The following is a 16,668-nucleotide window of genomic DNA, read 5'->3' on the forward strand; positions in this document are numbered from 1 at the left end:
TAAGAGTGAACAGGATATTTAACCTCTGATGCTCTGCAAAAGCTGTTGCCTACGTTGGGAGACTAAGAAGCTACTAGCACCTCAGAACACTGGCAAAGGTGAGTGACTAAGAGCAGAGAAACCAATATTGTGTCCAAAAGCCACGTAAGAGTTCTAATGGGCAAAACCTCCCTTTCTCTAACTATCTTCAACTATACCTGAGACAGACAGTGGTACCTCGGGTTAATAACTTAATTCGTTCTGGAGGTCCGTTCTTAACCTGAAACTGTTCTTAACCTAGACACCACTTTAGCTAATGGGGCCTCCTGCTGCCACCGCGTGATTTCTGTTCTTATCCTGAAACAAAGTTATTAACCCGAGGTACTATTTCTGGGTTAGCAGAGTCTGTAACCTGAAGTGTCTGTAACCCAAGGTACCACTGTAATTCACAAATTTGAAGGTTTCTCTGTCTGCCTGTGAAAATTTACTTCTGGTGGGTGAGCTACTTTCTGACTCCTGGAGAGCCAATCATAAAAGGTTGAACTAAAAATACACTCTAATTCTTTGAACCAAGAAAGTTTAAAATGGTCAAGGGCCATTCTCTGAATACTTTATTTTTAATTCTCTGTTTTCCTAATGCAAATGTTGCACTGGAACTGAAAGTAATTTTACTACAGTGGTGCCTCGCAAGACGAAATTAATCCATTCCGCGAGTCTCTTCGTCTTGCGGTTTTTTCGTCTTGCGAAGCAAGGCTATTAGCGGCTTAGCGGCTATTAGCAGCTTAGCAGCTTTAAAAAAAGGAAACAAACTCGCAAGAACTCGCAAGACGTTTCGTCTTGCGAAGCAAGCCCATAGGGAAATTCGTCTTGCGGAACTACTCAAAAAATGCAAAACCCTTTCGTCTAGCGAGTTTTTCATCTTGCGAGGCATTCGTCTTGCGGGGCACCACTGTACTTCATACTGACTTCGTGGGAAAGGAATGTGCTTTGATAAGAGATTATGCTGTGAAGATCTTAAAGAGGAGATGGGGGATTGAATATTTTAAGGTACAGATTGAATTGCTAATAAGACCAAGAACATTCAATATGGCAAAAAAAACATTCCATTGACTGTTGGCATCTTACAGCAATTATTGGATGAGAAATTAGAGCTAAGATTATTCTTAGGGCTCTGACCCAAATAATGCTGGGCTCTCAATGGGATGGGAGTGTCAGTTTTGCATTTTTTGGTACAGAAAGTATTGGTTTAAAGTGTAGAAATATTTTCTATGCTAATTGATTCAAGAAGGTTCTGGAAGCTTCTCTGTGTGATACAAGCTGGTGCAAATGATTCGTCTTGAACAGAACCATCACTCCAATTATCATCAACTTCTGCTTCTAGCAAAGAGGATGGAGAGGAAGGAAAAGGAAACCTTAGCCTCTTCTCCCATGGAGTTAAAGGGGCTACAGGAAGAGTCCCTAAGATCCAACTGCCTTCCCTGGGTGGCAGAATGAGTTGCTTCCTTTGACCTAGGCTGCTTCTTTGGAGGTAAGTTTAAATGCAGTTCAGAGAACAATGAAACAATAAGGGCTTACTTCAACTGCTCAATCAATGAGGCTGGAAAGGTTTGAGAAATGGCGGGTAGAGGGGGGGCCACTAGGGGGTGCATCAGAAGATGGCTGACAATAACATCTCTCCGACCCACACGAGGTATTTTGGAGGCTATGATGGGAGTAATTAGCCTCCCTACCCCCCCCCCCAGGATGGTGGGGGGGACTGCCCTTGCCTGCTGTGCCCTATACCACCCCCAAATTTGTGGGGATGGGGGCACTAGGCACAAAGCCCTCCTGTGGGATTTCGGCGCTCCTGGACGCCGTCTCTGATTCGCGCCACTAGCTGCAAGAACTTCAAAAAGAAACAATTTGGATGAAGGCATGCACATATTTCGAGGAAGGAGGGGGAGCAAAGACTGCTAACAGAAGAGATCTCTGATAAATCAAGACGAGTCGGAGGAACAAGCATAGATTATGAGAAGATACGCCAAGACTCGGTATGGCAAAGGGGCTGATGGGGGAGGGAAAAAAAACTGTCCTTTCTTTCTTTCTTTTATGTGATTAAACAAGAACCCCCCCCCCCACAAGTCAGGAATGTCGATTTAAGGACTTAAGCTGTGGATTTAAGGCTGTGTGGAGATAAACTTTCGAACCAAAGCATGTTTTAAGAAGAGTGTGGAATGTATAAGGGCTTTGGAATGACGCAGTTAAAAATATCGTCGCCATATTGGGAAGTTCTGTTGGAGGACTTAAGTCTGAGAGGAGAAATAGAGAAATAGAGCTGTTTTTATATTGTGGATGAAACTCATCAGAGGGACTTAAGATCGACAGTTCTGTAATGAATGATGGAAAGAGCGATGTTATCTATGAAGGCGATGTTATATGGAAACCATCTCGATTTGAGGATTGGAAGAACGGAAAAATTCACACAGGATTATTATTGGTGTTTATCGGCTTAAGGAGACTATCAGAAGAGATCATAAAGAAAAAAGAGAAAATATATGAACAAGATGTGATGTGGAAACAGCAAGATAAGACTGGATAGAATTATGAACTCTGTTTGGACTGATTTGGACATTAACGCAGTAGCAAGAAGATAATCAGAATCCCCCTTCGGATCTTGAAATATGGGTCCCCTCAACAAAATTTAAAATTCGGCTTTGTAATTCGGAATTTATGTGATGTGATTTAATTTGATTTGATTGGCCGGTTAATAAAAATTATTATTAAAAAAAAAGAGAGAGAAATGGCGGGTAGAGCACCTTGAGTGGCTGGAGAAGGATCATGATGGTCTTGTCCCTGTTCCTCAGTAAAACCTATAAATTCTGGCTCAGATTCTGATAAAGCGTCAACCTGGGCCTCACCAGCAGGTAACGGTATAATCTTACCATTCGACTGAGTGGAAGGAAGCACTTTTAGGAGCTGAGGCCTGTTCTGTATTGTGAGTCTGGGACTGAGGTAAAATTATGGAAGTAAGATGCTTTTTTGGAAGGGCTGGGGGAGCAAATAAGTGGAAGGACAAAACAAAGAGCAACAGAAAGGGTTTTTTGTGAAAAAACCACAATGCACAGACAAATAAACAACTGTAAAACTAAAATGACAATAAGGGAAATCGGAGGTTCAGAAACTAGTAAAAAACCTAGTTGAGTCAGGAGAGTTGGGAGGAACGTACTGTCTGCGTCTAGACAGGAGGAAAAACTGAGGGAGTCCAGCCTACTTCCCACAAGTCTTTGCTGCTGTCTAGTGTCTCGCGACAAGGTGAACACTCATTCCATTGGATACGACGCCCCAGGAACTAAAATGTACTCAATAAAAGTATCTTGCAGATAAATAACAAATGCCTTCAGTTCTCCCCAACTCTCCATCAATTCCATTACCTGGTCTGAGCAGAAACAAAGCAGCTTTCCTTGCTGTATTACATAAACTAAGCTAGCAGGGGATTGAAACACTCTTGCAAGCGTTATCTGCTTGGAGGTCCCTTGGTCTTTCTAGAGCTTATCCAGATCTCTGTTTGCTCCACCACTTTCCCCTGGGAGCCCAGTCTTTAAGGCTGAATCGAAACAAATGGCAATTGGGGTTTCAGCATTGTCATTTGTTCCAATTATTGCTAAAGTGTGATTTTTCTGGGGGAAAGTGGCAGGGAAAAGGCAAAACTGCTCAGACCCGTGCCTAGAAAGGATAGAACAGGTAGAAATGTGAACGAGCCTTAAATCTGTCCCTATTTTAGGAGCAGTATGGCAACCAATCACTAAGGGAATGTCATCAATACAACCTATTTTACTTCTGCACCACAAGCAACTTCATTGCCTTATTAAATTGTGCCATTTGCTCCAAACATTATTGAAGGTGCAGCATGATATCTTTAAAACCAACAAAAAATCTGAACCTGAATATTTTTCTTAATTTATATAACAATCAACGTCATCATACATATCTCTCTAGGTGAAGCGTGTGGTGTTCTCCCAGAAGAACGAAGTCCAGATCTCATCAAGCTAGGTAAAAGAACATACACCCACACAAATGAAAAATGCAAGGTGTAAATTCTAATCAGTACTGGCACAGTACTACAAAACAAAACTTAACCGGTTATTTCTAATGGGAAAGATATGCCACACAAATTGAGAAGATGGAACTTTGCCTTCCTCTTTTCCTCCCTATAGCTCCTTTGCTCTCAAATCTGCTCCAGAGCAGACTTCTATGGTGGTGGGGAGAGGCACAGGAGCTGCAGAGGGAAGAAAAGGTAAGTGAAGTCCTAAAGTAAGGTGCTAATACAGTGGTACCTCGGGTTAAGTACTTAATTCGTTCCGGAGGTCCGTTCTTAACCTGAAACTGTTCTTAACCTGAAGCACCACTTTAGCTAATGGGGCCTCCTGCTGCCGCCGTACCACCGGAGCACAGTTTCTGTTCTCATCCTGAAGCAAAGTTCTTAACCCGAGGTACTATTTCTCGGTTAGAGGAGTCTGTAACCTGAAGCGTACGTAACCTGAAGCGTATGTAACCCAAGGTACCACTGTAAAAGAAAGTGTCTTCATGTTGTGGGGAATATAATTCTCTCACCACAGATGGCACAACTGTATCAGTCTGGCTGGCCCCACAACCTTACAATTAGAAAGGGAGGGGACGTTTCCAGAGCAAATGGCATAACCAGAACACAGCTCATTCCCCTACTACACAAAAAATCCCACCCCACTTTTTTCATCTTGCGCTATCCAATCTGATCCTAGAGGTATTACCAAGTTAGCATGACTGTACAAACATTTTCTCTTGTTTGCGCCCTTTCCTTCTCGCCAGATTAAAAATGTATGCTATCAGAGTGCAGGAGAGAGACAACCCCAGCATTAAACTCCCTCCCTCCTTTACTGGGGCTCTCTGTGGCACCTTTAAAATCCTGATTTCTTGCCCTGTGTATTTGAGAAATAAGTGGTTATGGGGAAAATGAAAGTTTTAGCAAGTTTCTCACATGAAAGGTCGTGTGTGGAGCAGGTGTTTATGTGCCTACCACCTATCTATCCCTCCAGAATACAATCTAAAGAAAAAGAAAATAGCTGTGCCCACATGTGCTGAAAGCTGGTGGCCTACTCCACCTCTTGCATTCTTCCTCCTCCCCTGGCCCTGACAAAATGCTGAGTTGCTGCTACCACTACCAGTAACAAAGCCAGCCAGCCTGCTCTTGGGGCTCCAGCAGCTTAATAGAACTTTAAAATATACACAAAATGTATGCAGCACATTGCGTTCAGAATATCAGTATTTTAGAGGGCAAGTAAGGATATTGACAGTTCAAAAGAGGCTTGTCCTGTCCGAACGAGGACACCTGATAGCCATTTTAAACTTCAGATGTTACCTGGTTCTTGTTGTTTCTCTGTAATAAAAGACATCTCCTAAAACAGTTCCCATTCTTATACTTAATCCACCTTGTCTCTGAAGTTTTTGAAGCATGCTCTCAATCATGGTAGTCTTTCCACTACCAGGGTCTCCTAAATATAACAAATAGGTTGTTTTATTTATTTGTCCATAGCTTTTTCCATGGACGTGCTCAAGGCAACAGAAACAAAAAGATAAAAATCACTATTAAACATTTACATAATCAGCAACAAAATCACGGAAACAGCAGAGGTTATCGATCACTCACAATAAACAGGATTCAGGAACTGCCTGCAAAAACAAAAAGGTGATCCTATTGCCACCTGAGGAATGACTACAAGCAGGGAGACCTAGGTTGAAAACTCTACTCAGCCATAAAATTCATTTCAAATTGACTGTGGGGAGAGAGAACCCTAAACTGCCCTGAACTTTTGTAAAAGGCGAAAGATTTATACGATCTGAGGAGAAGCCAGAGTATCACTGCCCTGAACTTTTGGAGGAAGGCAGGGTGGAATACACCAAGGGCCTCAGTAAGTGAAGGGTATGGAGAAGCAGATTCACTCCAAGAGATATGGAAATCCATGCCAGTTTAAGGTTTAAAATTAAAAGACTTGATTAGCCCAGAAATTAACTGCAGAGGAGGTTTTGGAGTAGCACAACTGGTTCAGCAGCACTGGGTGCTGCGCCACAGGGGGCGCCACAACAATGCTGGAGAGGAAAGTGTGAGAGGAGGGACACACACAGAATTTTAGTGTTGCACAAGATGCCGTTGAAATTTGAGAGCCCCAAATCTGCCACTGGTAACTGGTAATTGGTCTACTGCAGACAGGCTGAAACAACAGTAATCTAACACCCTTTATGAACATGTGAGGACCTGTGAATTTTTTTTAAAAAAATGTTTTAGAAAGTATGTTAAATATGAATATTCTATAAGAATCTTAGCATTTCATGATTATCTGGAAATATATAACAATTCAAATCAGGTCAGGACTTCATGGCCTCCATGACAAGCGTGGAGCTGTATCAAATTGTCATTGGTCTAACACATCAGGCTATGCCTCATTTCCAAAAGGAAACAAGAACCCTGGGACCAATGGAATCTTGCACTGCTTAGAGATTGGGGTGGCATTCAACAATACCTATTCTGTTTTACAGTACTTGAGAATCTTACCTATTATTAATACTGGATGTTTATTCAGTAAAAGAAGGCTCATTAGGAAATGGTGCCGAATTGTATCAATGTTGGGAACAAATGTAGAAAGCTCACATTTCTTTTCTTCGTCTTTTTCTGCTTTGTCAGGATTTGACCTACCTGCAGTTTCTAATTTTAAAATAAAATAAAAACATTTATTTCAATTATTTGAAATATTGTCTTGTTATCTTAAATTTAAGAAATATTAATATGATTGTCTGAATCAGCAGTGATCGAAAGGTAGATTGGGATCCAGGCTGCAGAGCACGCAGCACAATCCACTTGGAGCCCTCTGTTCATATATGTAGTGTTATGTATGAATTGGTCAAAAGTATATGGAACATTTTGTAACAGGACCATAGGTGCCAACTCTCTGGAGCCCTGGTCCTTTCCACCCCCCAAAATATTTAGCCCCCCTCCGCAATATTTTCTGCAAGTTGGCATCTCCCTCCCTCGGGCAACTACCTCCCCCCTGGTGGGCATTGCGTGCAGGTGGAGGGTGGCGAGAGGTGAGAAGTGAGGCCTGCACCCAGTTGTGCATGTCAGAAGAAGGTGTGCTCTACAGACGTGTGGGGAGAGAGAGAAGTAAGGGGGACAGGCGGGTCCCCCCAATATTTTGTTCAAGTTGGCACCTATGAATAGGACCATTAAGAACTTTATAGCAAGAGTTTATAGTAAACTCTTGATTCATGGAGATAATTTTACCATTAGAAAAACGTATTGAGGTAACCAATTTTTCAATAAATATTCTATGGGTAATATACTCAGGTGTTTATTTGATTTAAACATATATATACTGCTTCCCTGTATGTACAATGTGTCTTACAATGAAAAAATACTTCACAATTTTAGTGTATATCTGAGCCTTAAATTTTACTAAACAAAATGATTCTTTCAGGAACATTATACTAAAATACAACAACAACATTCTTACCCTTCTGAATAAGAAACTGTGTGCTAGGAACTAAATTTGCCCATGGTTCAAATTCTCCCGTTCGTAAATCCACAAAATAATCAAAAACAGTTTTGTTGTCAGATGGAAACTGAATATCTGAAAGTCAGGGAGGGGAGCAATATGTTACAAACAAATTAAAGTGTTGTATCTGCTGTGAAACATATAGCTGATATAGTTGTGTCATAGAATTGCCACAAAATGAAATGTTAGTTGGGTAAACAGTTCTATGAGCGTTAACAGGTAAGATGCATTCAGGTTTCAAACACAGTTATTCAGTCATGTTTAAACTAGTTAATCTGCAGAGTTTTGCATGTAGATGTTCCCAGGAGCAGTTACCAACATTTCTAGCTAATTTAGTTCTTTATTAAATTTATTGATTATTGTACATTTTTTTACTAAAAAATTTAAATTTCTACCTCACCCTTCCTCCCAGAGAAACCCTGGGTGCCTGCCAAAGGTTCTCCAGTAGAAGGGCAAGGGAAGAAGCTGTTGCCACTTAGTGTTGACAATATTGGGCTAAATGGAACAATAGGCTGACTTGGGATACAGCTGTTTCATGTGTTCAACCACATGGCATTAATGCTAGAAGTATTCCAGCATTGTCCAGGTAGACTAGATGTTAACTGCATTACTAATAGTCCACCTCCACATATCAGACAGTGTTCTCTGCTATGGTGGCAAAGACACCTTTAGCACAGTGTATAGATGATCCATTTATACTGAATCAAAGAGCAGTAATGCACAGTAACTGTAAAGATGCATTAGCAGGAGATGATGATAATTGTTCAAATGTGAATCTTAGGCTGCACAGTGGTACCTCGGGTTAAGTACTTAATTCGTTCCGGAGGTCCATACTTAACCTGAAACTGTTCTTAACCTGAAGCACCACATTAGCTAATGGGGCCTCCTGCTGCTGCCGCGCCGCCGGAGCAAAATTTCTGTTCTCATCCTGAAGCAAAGTTCTTAACCTGAAGCACTATTTCTGGGTTAGCGGAGTCTGTAACCTGAAGCGTATGTAACCTGAAGCGTATGTAACCTGAAGCGTATGTAACTGTAATGGTACCACTGTAATCCCAACCATATACTTAAATGTAAGCAGGGTTATAACTGCAGCTTCACCACAGTGGTCTTGGGCCATTTCCAATTCCACTATTCCATTAGTTTTTAAAGCTGAATTGAATAAATTTAGAATGTATTCTATCTGATTAGTATATTGTAAAAACAGAAAAGCTTACTAGCTGGTGGTTGTCTTTCAAATATCTCACGAACAAGGTAATTGAAGTCTTGGGTTACATTCACAAGATCATCGTGGCTGGTGTATATACCAATTAGAGTCTCACCCTCATGTTCTTCCTCTCGTTTTAGAATTCCTCCAACAGCCCAGGTAAATGCAAATATATAAAGTTTCCCCAACATTATCATCATATTATTAGGTTGCTTCTCCCAAAACCATATCTGCTCTGGCCTGGAAGTAATGAGGGGGAAAAACCCTAATAATAATAATAATAATAATAATAATAATAAGCACAATATTTGATTTAGTAACTAGCAATGCTCTGTGCTCCTTTGAGGAAGGTCAGGATACAAAAATAGTATAGTTAAAACAACAATAGAAGAAAACAAATTAACTTTATAAAGAACATCAACTTTATAAACATCTGGGTAGGCTTGTCTAAACAATGATGTTTTTAGCAGTCACCAAAAAGAATACAGTGGTGCCCTGCAAGACGAATGCCTCGCAAGACGAAAAACTCGCTAGACGAAAGGGTTTTCCGTTTTTTGAGTCGTTCCGCAAGACGAATTTCCCTATGGGCTTGCTTCGCAAGACGAAATGTCTTGCGAGTTCTTGCGAGTTTGTTTCCTTTTTCTTAAAGCCGCTAAGCCGTTAATAGCCGCTAAGCCGTTAATAGCCGCTAAGCCGCTAATAGCCGCTAGGCCGTTAATAGCCGCTAAGCCGCTAATAGCCGCTAAGCCGCTAATAGCCGTGCTTCGCAAGACGAAAAAACCGCAAGACGAAGAGACTCGCGGAACGGATTAATTTCGTCTTGCGAGGCACCACTGTACAGTGAAGGCGCCTGCTTGATAGCAATAGACAAGGCATTCCAAAGTGTAGGTCCTGCCACACTAAACAGTTATGATGCATCATGCATAAAAATAAATCCAGTGTTTCCTATCTGTCTTTTGACGATATAGTTTTAAAAAACAAGGATTTCATCGCATTTTGATAATCTAGCAAGTGCACACAAGGCTCACTCACCTTTTCTTCAACACAGATGGGACTATTTCGCTGCCTACATCTGATATCCTACGAGATGCTTTCATCATTGTTGGTGGCAAAGTAATTGAGCTTTGTATTCTTCTTTTGGCTTTAATATAACAAATCACATTACGCATTTGGCCCATTCAGAAAGAAGTCCAATATAAAACTATAGCTTCAAAAAATCATAATTTCCTTGCGTTGGTGGTATAGTGGTTAGCATAGCTGCCTTCCAAAAAAATCATAATTTCCTATACAATTGATTTTACACTTTAATTACAAGAATATTTTCCACTTGGAGCCTAAACCAGCTCATCCTAAACCATTGCTGAGCTACAAATATTCACCAAGTACTAATTGTTTTCTGTGGTGTGCAAGTTGCACTTGTCTCTAAAATTATCTGACCCATCAATGCCTCAATATTCTGTGTTGGAGGAACCAAGTTTCTCCAAATACCTTTGATATTAAGGGCAAAGAGATATCAGTGGTCCCACAGACCACATGCTGAAAAGCAAGAATTACAGAAAGACACACAGAACACTTTCTATTATACTTCTTACACATTTATCATATCACTAAAAATTAGACTTGTAATGCATTCACTTACGCGGTTGTAATGTATCCTTTTGAATCATTATTTGAAGAAATGAATCAAGAATTCTGCAGATATTCATTACAATCCCCATCTGATGTATAGGGAATGGTTGCATTTTCTTACGTTCATTCAGAAAGTTCATCCCTTTTTTTACACTTGAGTGAAACAAGCTTGATAAGTACTCAATATCATTTTGTGCCAATAGTTCAGAAAAGCCTTCTAACCATGTACTGACATATGGTTCCCATCCCAGATCAACTGGATCCTACAATAAAACAAATGAACAGATTTTCAGAATTGCTTCTACATTGCTTCTGCATATTTACGTTCTTTATATCTAGATTCTGCTTGTGAAATATGAAACATGCACATACATTTTCCTACTATGATACAGATCAGCTATCTGTTCCATGTCTTGGGGAAAATGTGCTATACAGATTTTCTACATGGGAACAGATGTCCATGTAGAAAGTTGCAATGTTTGAAACGGCTTCCATAAGGATGATATCTTTGGTTGGCATTGGCAAAGGATGCTAGTTTATAAATGCTTACTCTTTAAGTTTTTCAACTTGTACAAGAAGAAAATGCTAACATTTTTGTGCCTTTTCTTTTTCTTCTTTTTCTTTATATCACTTTATTTCTTTATAATTCAAAAGTTTTCAATAAAATATTGAAAAACAGGCAAAAAAGAGAAAAATACAAGAAAATACTAAATAAACAAAACATAAAATGTTTAATACAGAACATACATTGTTCCAGCAATTTGCTACTCAGGGCCGCGTCAGACAAAGTAGTTCCATTAGCCCAATAATTTTTGTCTGCACAATTAAACTTCCTCTCCCTGGGTGCCACCCCCCGTAGATTTAAAAGAAGCATATTATACCCAATGGGGATTCCAAGTGGGGAATCTATGATCTTGAGAGAGATCAAGGCAATTATTTAACCAGGGCATTAAAAGAAATAACAGGTCTATTGTGCTATCATCCCCCTGATCAAAATGCTCAGGGAAATATTGAGATGAAGAATGAAATCAAGGAAGTATCCAAAATACATGTTGTAATAACAGGGGAATTCAACTATCCACCCATAGATTGGCTACATATGTGTTATAGTCATGACAAAGAGGTAAAATTTCTCGATACCCTACATGATGATAGCCTAGAATAATTGGTGCACTTCCAGTCTGCAAATGGTGCCATGAGCAGCGACTACCCCGCCTGTCTCTGCTAATTGCCTTCAGGACAACTTCACTTATTTCACTTTCCATCTTTGCTGAGAATGTTAAAAGAAAGTATGAAATATCATATGAGTAAAAACGTTATTTAAAAAACCTACCACGTAAACCATAGCACATCTACTAACAGTAGCAGGGCTGGCCTGAGAGAGGCTGTCCACTTCAAAAATCATTCTGATTGCTGGTGATAAGTAGATTCTTTCACTATTAGGAAGGCATAACACTCTGGAGTCATCTAGCACAGAATTTAAATTTTCTATCCAAACTGGGTCTACTGGCCCATCCAAGATAATCCATTGCCAGTCATTAATACTTTCACCTACAAAAGAATAAACAAATAAGAATGTCAGAATTTGCTAGTAACATTTATAAGCAACAAGAATTAATAAATAAAGTTAAAATCTTTGAAAATGATCATGTTATTTTAGGAAAATATATCTTAAACCTATTGACAATTTTTCTTTGTGCTGAATATCAAACTGGAGGAGAAAAAAATCTTATATACCAGTTTTTATTATTTTGTTATATACTGTATTACTTTCTCTTTATTTCACCCAAATGCTTATTAACCTGATTGCCTTGGAGGACATTTTGCATATAGGATGATGTCCTCCCTCTGGATGTGACAGGCAGGGTCTTGAAGCTTTGCCTCCTTCTCCAGAGGAAGCGGTCATCCTACCCTCCAGATCTTCCCTGCCTCAGTCGGGATAGGTCGGGTCTTTTTTCATCTCCAGTGAAAAAATCTTAGCTATGTGGTTAATGAGACTGTGAGTTTGATAATGGTTAATGAGCATAGCTGTTAACTTTTCCCTTTTCTTGCGAGGAATCCTATTTGGAATAAGGGAATTTCCCTTAAAAAAAGGAAAACGTTGACAGCTATGTTAATGAGACTGTGAGTGTTGCTGGTTTTTATTTGTTAGTTTCCTAGTATACCTCTTTCTCTTAAAATGGGGTGTGTCCCCTAGGTGTCAACATTTTCTGTGTGCCCTGTCGTTTCCCCTGCTTAAATTTTCTTCAGGATGAGGACGTGTGAGGGAATTCAAGGAAAGCAATTGTTCCCGTGCTTCCCCCCCTTTTTATTTTGGTCCCTGGAGGGGGTAGAGATAAGAGAAGGATGGGTGGCCATTGTACAGCGGTCAGCCATTTTTTCTTAGGTCCTCTGCATTCTCTGGAGGCAGCAACATCACACAAACCAGATCAAGTGAGACTGTTGCTTCTATTATACCAGACTCTCAAAGTGTCCCTATTTTCCAGGGACAGTCTCGGATTCACAGAAGCTGTCCCAGTTTCTGCTTTGATCCCAGAATGTCTTGCTTTTCCCAAGGCGTCCCTATTTTCATCGCAGAAATGTTGGAGGGTATGTTATACCCTGTGAGGTGTGTGGGTGAATGTCATTTGCTGCTGATGGCAGGTGTCATAGTACCCTTTAGAGCACAGTACCCTTTAGAGCAACACAATGAATTCCCCCCCCCCCCATTAAAACAAGCTGTGAGGGAAGCTAGGCCTCAGTTGTGCCGACAGGAATCTCTTCTTTCGGTGGTTCTTGTCCGGGGACCAAGGAGAGGTTGCTGTTTGGCAGGAACACTATTTTTCTTTCTCAGTGATTCATTGGGGCGGGCAGTCCATGGGGAGCTTGTTTGATAGTTTTCTCCTCCCCTCTTTATTAGCGGTGACTCTATGTTCCCTTTCTTAATTGCACACACACTATAATTATTATCTTCTACTTTTTCTTTTTTCTTTTAAAGGGACGCAGGTGGCGCTGTGGGTTAAACCACAGAGCCTAGGACTTGCCAATCAGAAAGTCGGTGGTGCGAATCCCCATGACGGGGTGAGCTCCTGTTGCGCAGTCCCTGCTCCTGCCAACCTAGCAGTTCGAAAGCACGCCAGTGCAAGTAGATAAATAGGTACGGCTCCGGTGGGAAGGTAAACGGCGTTTCCTTGCACTGCTCTGGTTCGCCAGAAGCGGCTTAGTCATGCTGGCCACATGACCCAGAAGCTGTACGCCAGCTCCCTTGGCCAGTAAAGCGAGATGAGCGCCGCAACCCCAGAGTCAGTCACGACTGGACCTAATGGTCAGGGGTCCCTTTACCTTTACCTTTACTATTATTTTTATTTATTGAATTTGTATACCACCCTTCATCCAAAGATCTCAGGGCAGTTTACAGCAAAAAATACAAAACAGCTGTTTCTATAATAGCCAGCTGAAACAATTCAGGTGCAGGAGGTGCCTGCCCTGCTTCCTATCTCCCCCCAGTGAGGCAGTCTGATGGAATAGCTGCCCTCAGATGTCAGCTGAGGGAGAGGAGGCCTGGTGGGGTTGGCCTATCACAGCAGAGCAGATGGAATGATAAACTGTTGGCCCTCTAGTTTTACATGCGAGGGATTTCATACTGTGTGCTAGATGCTTGTATACAATACAGTAATGAAGCAACGAGAAATAAATATTTTGAAATCAATAGACTTATGAATAATATTATGAACAAAAGATTCAAATATGGCTCAGGGCAGTTTTCAGTAGGACTGTGGAAGTAATAATTACTCAAATATCAAGATGCTGCATAATTTGGACCCATCACTGTGGAAAGAGAGAATAAGTGTCTGTCATACTTATCATTACAGTACTTATACTGACAGTGAATATTTTCTCTTGACTGCAGTGCTTCATTTTTTAGGGATGCATCAGCAAGATTCACTGTATTCAGCTAGAAAAATAGAAATGAAACTAATTACACTGCAGATCAGTTGATAAAGGAAGTTAGGCAAGTTAAATACAGAATTGGTTTTTTTAAAAAATACAAAGCTTTTTTCCTAGAGAATTGGGGCAGCAAGAAACTTCTTTAATTACAAAAACAAAAAGCCTTGGGTGCCATGTTTCTGGGAGGATCCATGACTACCAAAGGCAGTTTCAACCTGAGATATACATTCAGTCTCTTGAATCTCAGCCAAATCACAATTAAACATAGAAAGTTGGCTCCAGAGTTTCCATGAATTTTCAAATGTAGTCTTGGATGATGGTGGAGATAATTTTTGCCAGTTCCTCTTTTGTTCTGCAGCTTCCTGTGCTCTCCTAAAACCTGCTCTGAAGAGTTAGGAGACCCTCCAAAAAGTATGGGAGATTATGATAGGGGTTACAGGAGAAAGGAAGAATTGGTGAAAATTACCTCCTCCCCTCATCCAGATTGAGTGCAATTGTCCCCTCCTGCTGTTGTTCCCAAGTGCCTCTGACCCTGGTGCCTCTGACCCTGGAGATATTAGTCATCATGATTAACTAGTCTTATTCTCTATGTATTTGTCTAATCACCCTTTAAAGCGATCTAAAGTACTAGTCAGATAGCCCATTACTATCATCCTTTGCAAGTTGAATGGCAACTGTCTGAAACAGACAATTAATCCCTTAATCCCAAGCAAGCAGTGCCAATAACGTCAACCAATATGCTACTTGCTGTTGAATAAAAAAGAAGATAAAGGGAAAGAAACAGGAAACGTACGGTTAGGTGATATACACCAGATAGATGTAACAATAAACTAAGCAGAGACTCCTGTAGTTCACAAATCTATATGCATGACACAAAAGTTCAAATATATATAAAAATTTGTCCAGTAGCACCTTAGAGACCAACTAAGTTTGTTCTTGGTATATGCTTTTGTGTGCAAAAGCGTGAAGAAGTGTGTATGCACACAAAAGCTTATACCAAGAACAAACTTAGTTGGTCTCTAAGGTGCTACTGGACAATTTTTTTATTTTTTATATATTTCGACTGCGTCAGACCAACACGGCTACCTACCTGAAACAAAAGTTCAAGTAAAGCAATAAAACAGTGGCATAATTAGAGTTACTAAAATGCTAAACTCACAGTGTACAAGTCCTGCATTTCTGATCTTGTAGTGCTTATGTCTTTCTTTTTAGGTTTTTTTGTTGAAAGTTTGGCAAACGCTCGAACTGCTGATGATAACAGACCATCTGACCACTCCACTGTATTAGGATTTGTCTGCCCAAAAAGTTCACCAAGACTAACACACTTTGGGTTTATAACAAAGGTGTCTACCTTGCCTTTCTTTGGAGAATTCTAAGGAAAGAAAAACAGACATTTCCTTACCATAAATATCCTGTTTTGGGGATGACATTCAAAAACTCTTTAGAGTTACTCCTCCCCACCAGGAGGAGACAGGGCTGGCTTGCTATTTGATTCTTCTGTTGGACTAAACTGGAATGAGCAGGGACTTCCGGGTTGGCGCCTCTGGCAATGGCGGATTTCCTCCGATCGGGAGGAACCCGCTCCGTGAAAAACAGGGTCTGAACCGCCACGGCGAGGCGGAGACCCATTAAAAACCACAGGCGGGAGAAGCCTGTGGACTTGGGATTCGGCTGGCACCTTTGCGCCTCCCCTACTCGTGGGGAAACCCTGTTTTGGGGATCCGGAGCGACGTGGGGTGAGTGGCGCGGTGCTTTGAATCGACTGCTTCTTTCACGGAGTGAAGCCGCATTGCTGTTGCCAGAGAGCGCTGACTTTTTCCTGTGGACAATTGGATTTTAAACAACTACTCGTGAGTAAAATGGAAAATTGGATTTTTAAATACTTCAATTTGGCACTGAAACGGGAAGGTTATAAACAGGAAGTCCACCTCCCGTTTTTGTAAATAGACAAGCAAAGACGTTACAAGTAAAGCCTTTGAAAGCTTTTGGCAAAGGATCAAATTTCCACCGGTTTAAAGCTACAAAACCCCCTTAGGAAGCAGGAGAAGAGGGGGGAAATTTTGGATCTAGTGAGCCTGCAGGAGAGAGTGAAAAAATCAAATTACCACTGCTCTGAACCTGGGAACGGGCTGCCAGATGACGTTTGGAGAGAGTGCTTTTGACAGAACGGATTTGACAGCTAGCTAAACAAGAGTAAGATACTGTTTCCATTGTCCCTTTCTGCGTTTAAAAAAAAAGAGGAAAAGTAACTGAAATTTTATCTTTAATGTTTGAAATTGTGCTTGAAAGAACTGATACAAGTGGAGACTGTTTCCCTCTAGAGGGAGCTTTTGAAACTGTAACAGGACTGTAACTGGGGAATTTCCA

At 40.8% G+C, this 16,668-nt stretch overlaps 1 protein-coding gene across 11 annotated transcripts in view; it reads right to left on the reverse strand.

The window, feature by feature from the left end:
* The window catches only part of DNAH14 (dynein axonemal heavy chain 14), a 133,047-nt gene that overhangs the window by 60,392 nt on the left and 55,987 nt on the right, over positions 1-16,668 (reverse strand). For all 11 annotated transcript variants that reach the window (XR_013984497.1, XR_013984498.1, XM_081000069.1 and 8 more), the window contains 10 exons: positions 15,461-15,673; positions 14,239-14,308; positions 11,708-11,925; positions 10,385-10,637; positions 9,778-9,886; positions 8,756-8,985; positions 7,500-7,616; positions 6,545-6,694; positions 5,354-5,486; positions 3,943-4,004 (listed from right to left, as the gene is read on the reverse strand). Coding sequence is in view for 9 of the 11 variants with exons in the window: in XM_081000069.1 (XP_080856195.1) it covers positions 3,943-4,004; positions 5,354-5,486; positions 6,545-6,694; positions 7,500-7,616; positions 8,756-8,985; positions 9,778-9,886; positions 10,385-10,637; positions 11,708-11,925; positions 14,239-14,308; positions 15,461-15,673 (1,555 nt within the window). In the remaining 2 variants the exon portion in view is untranslated. The remainder of the gene's footprint in view (positions 1-3,942; positions 4,005-5,353; positions 5,487-6,544; positions 6,695-7,499; positions 7,617-8,755; positions 8,986-9,777; positions 9,887-10,384; positions 10,638-11,707; positions 11,926-14,238; positions 14,309-15,460; positions 15,674-16,668) is intronic.

This window comes from Podarcis pityusensis (genome assembly GCF_964106645.2).
Source record: "Podarcis pityusensis genome assembly, chromosome: 3".
In the NCBI taxonomy this organism is placed as follows: domain Eukaryota; kingdom Metazoa; phylum Chordata; class Lepidosauria; order Squamata; family Lacertidae; genus Podarcis; species Podarcis pityusensis.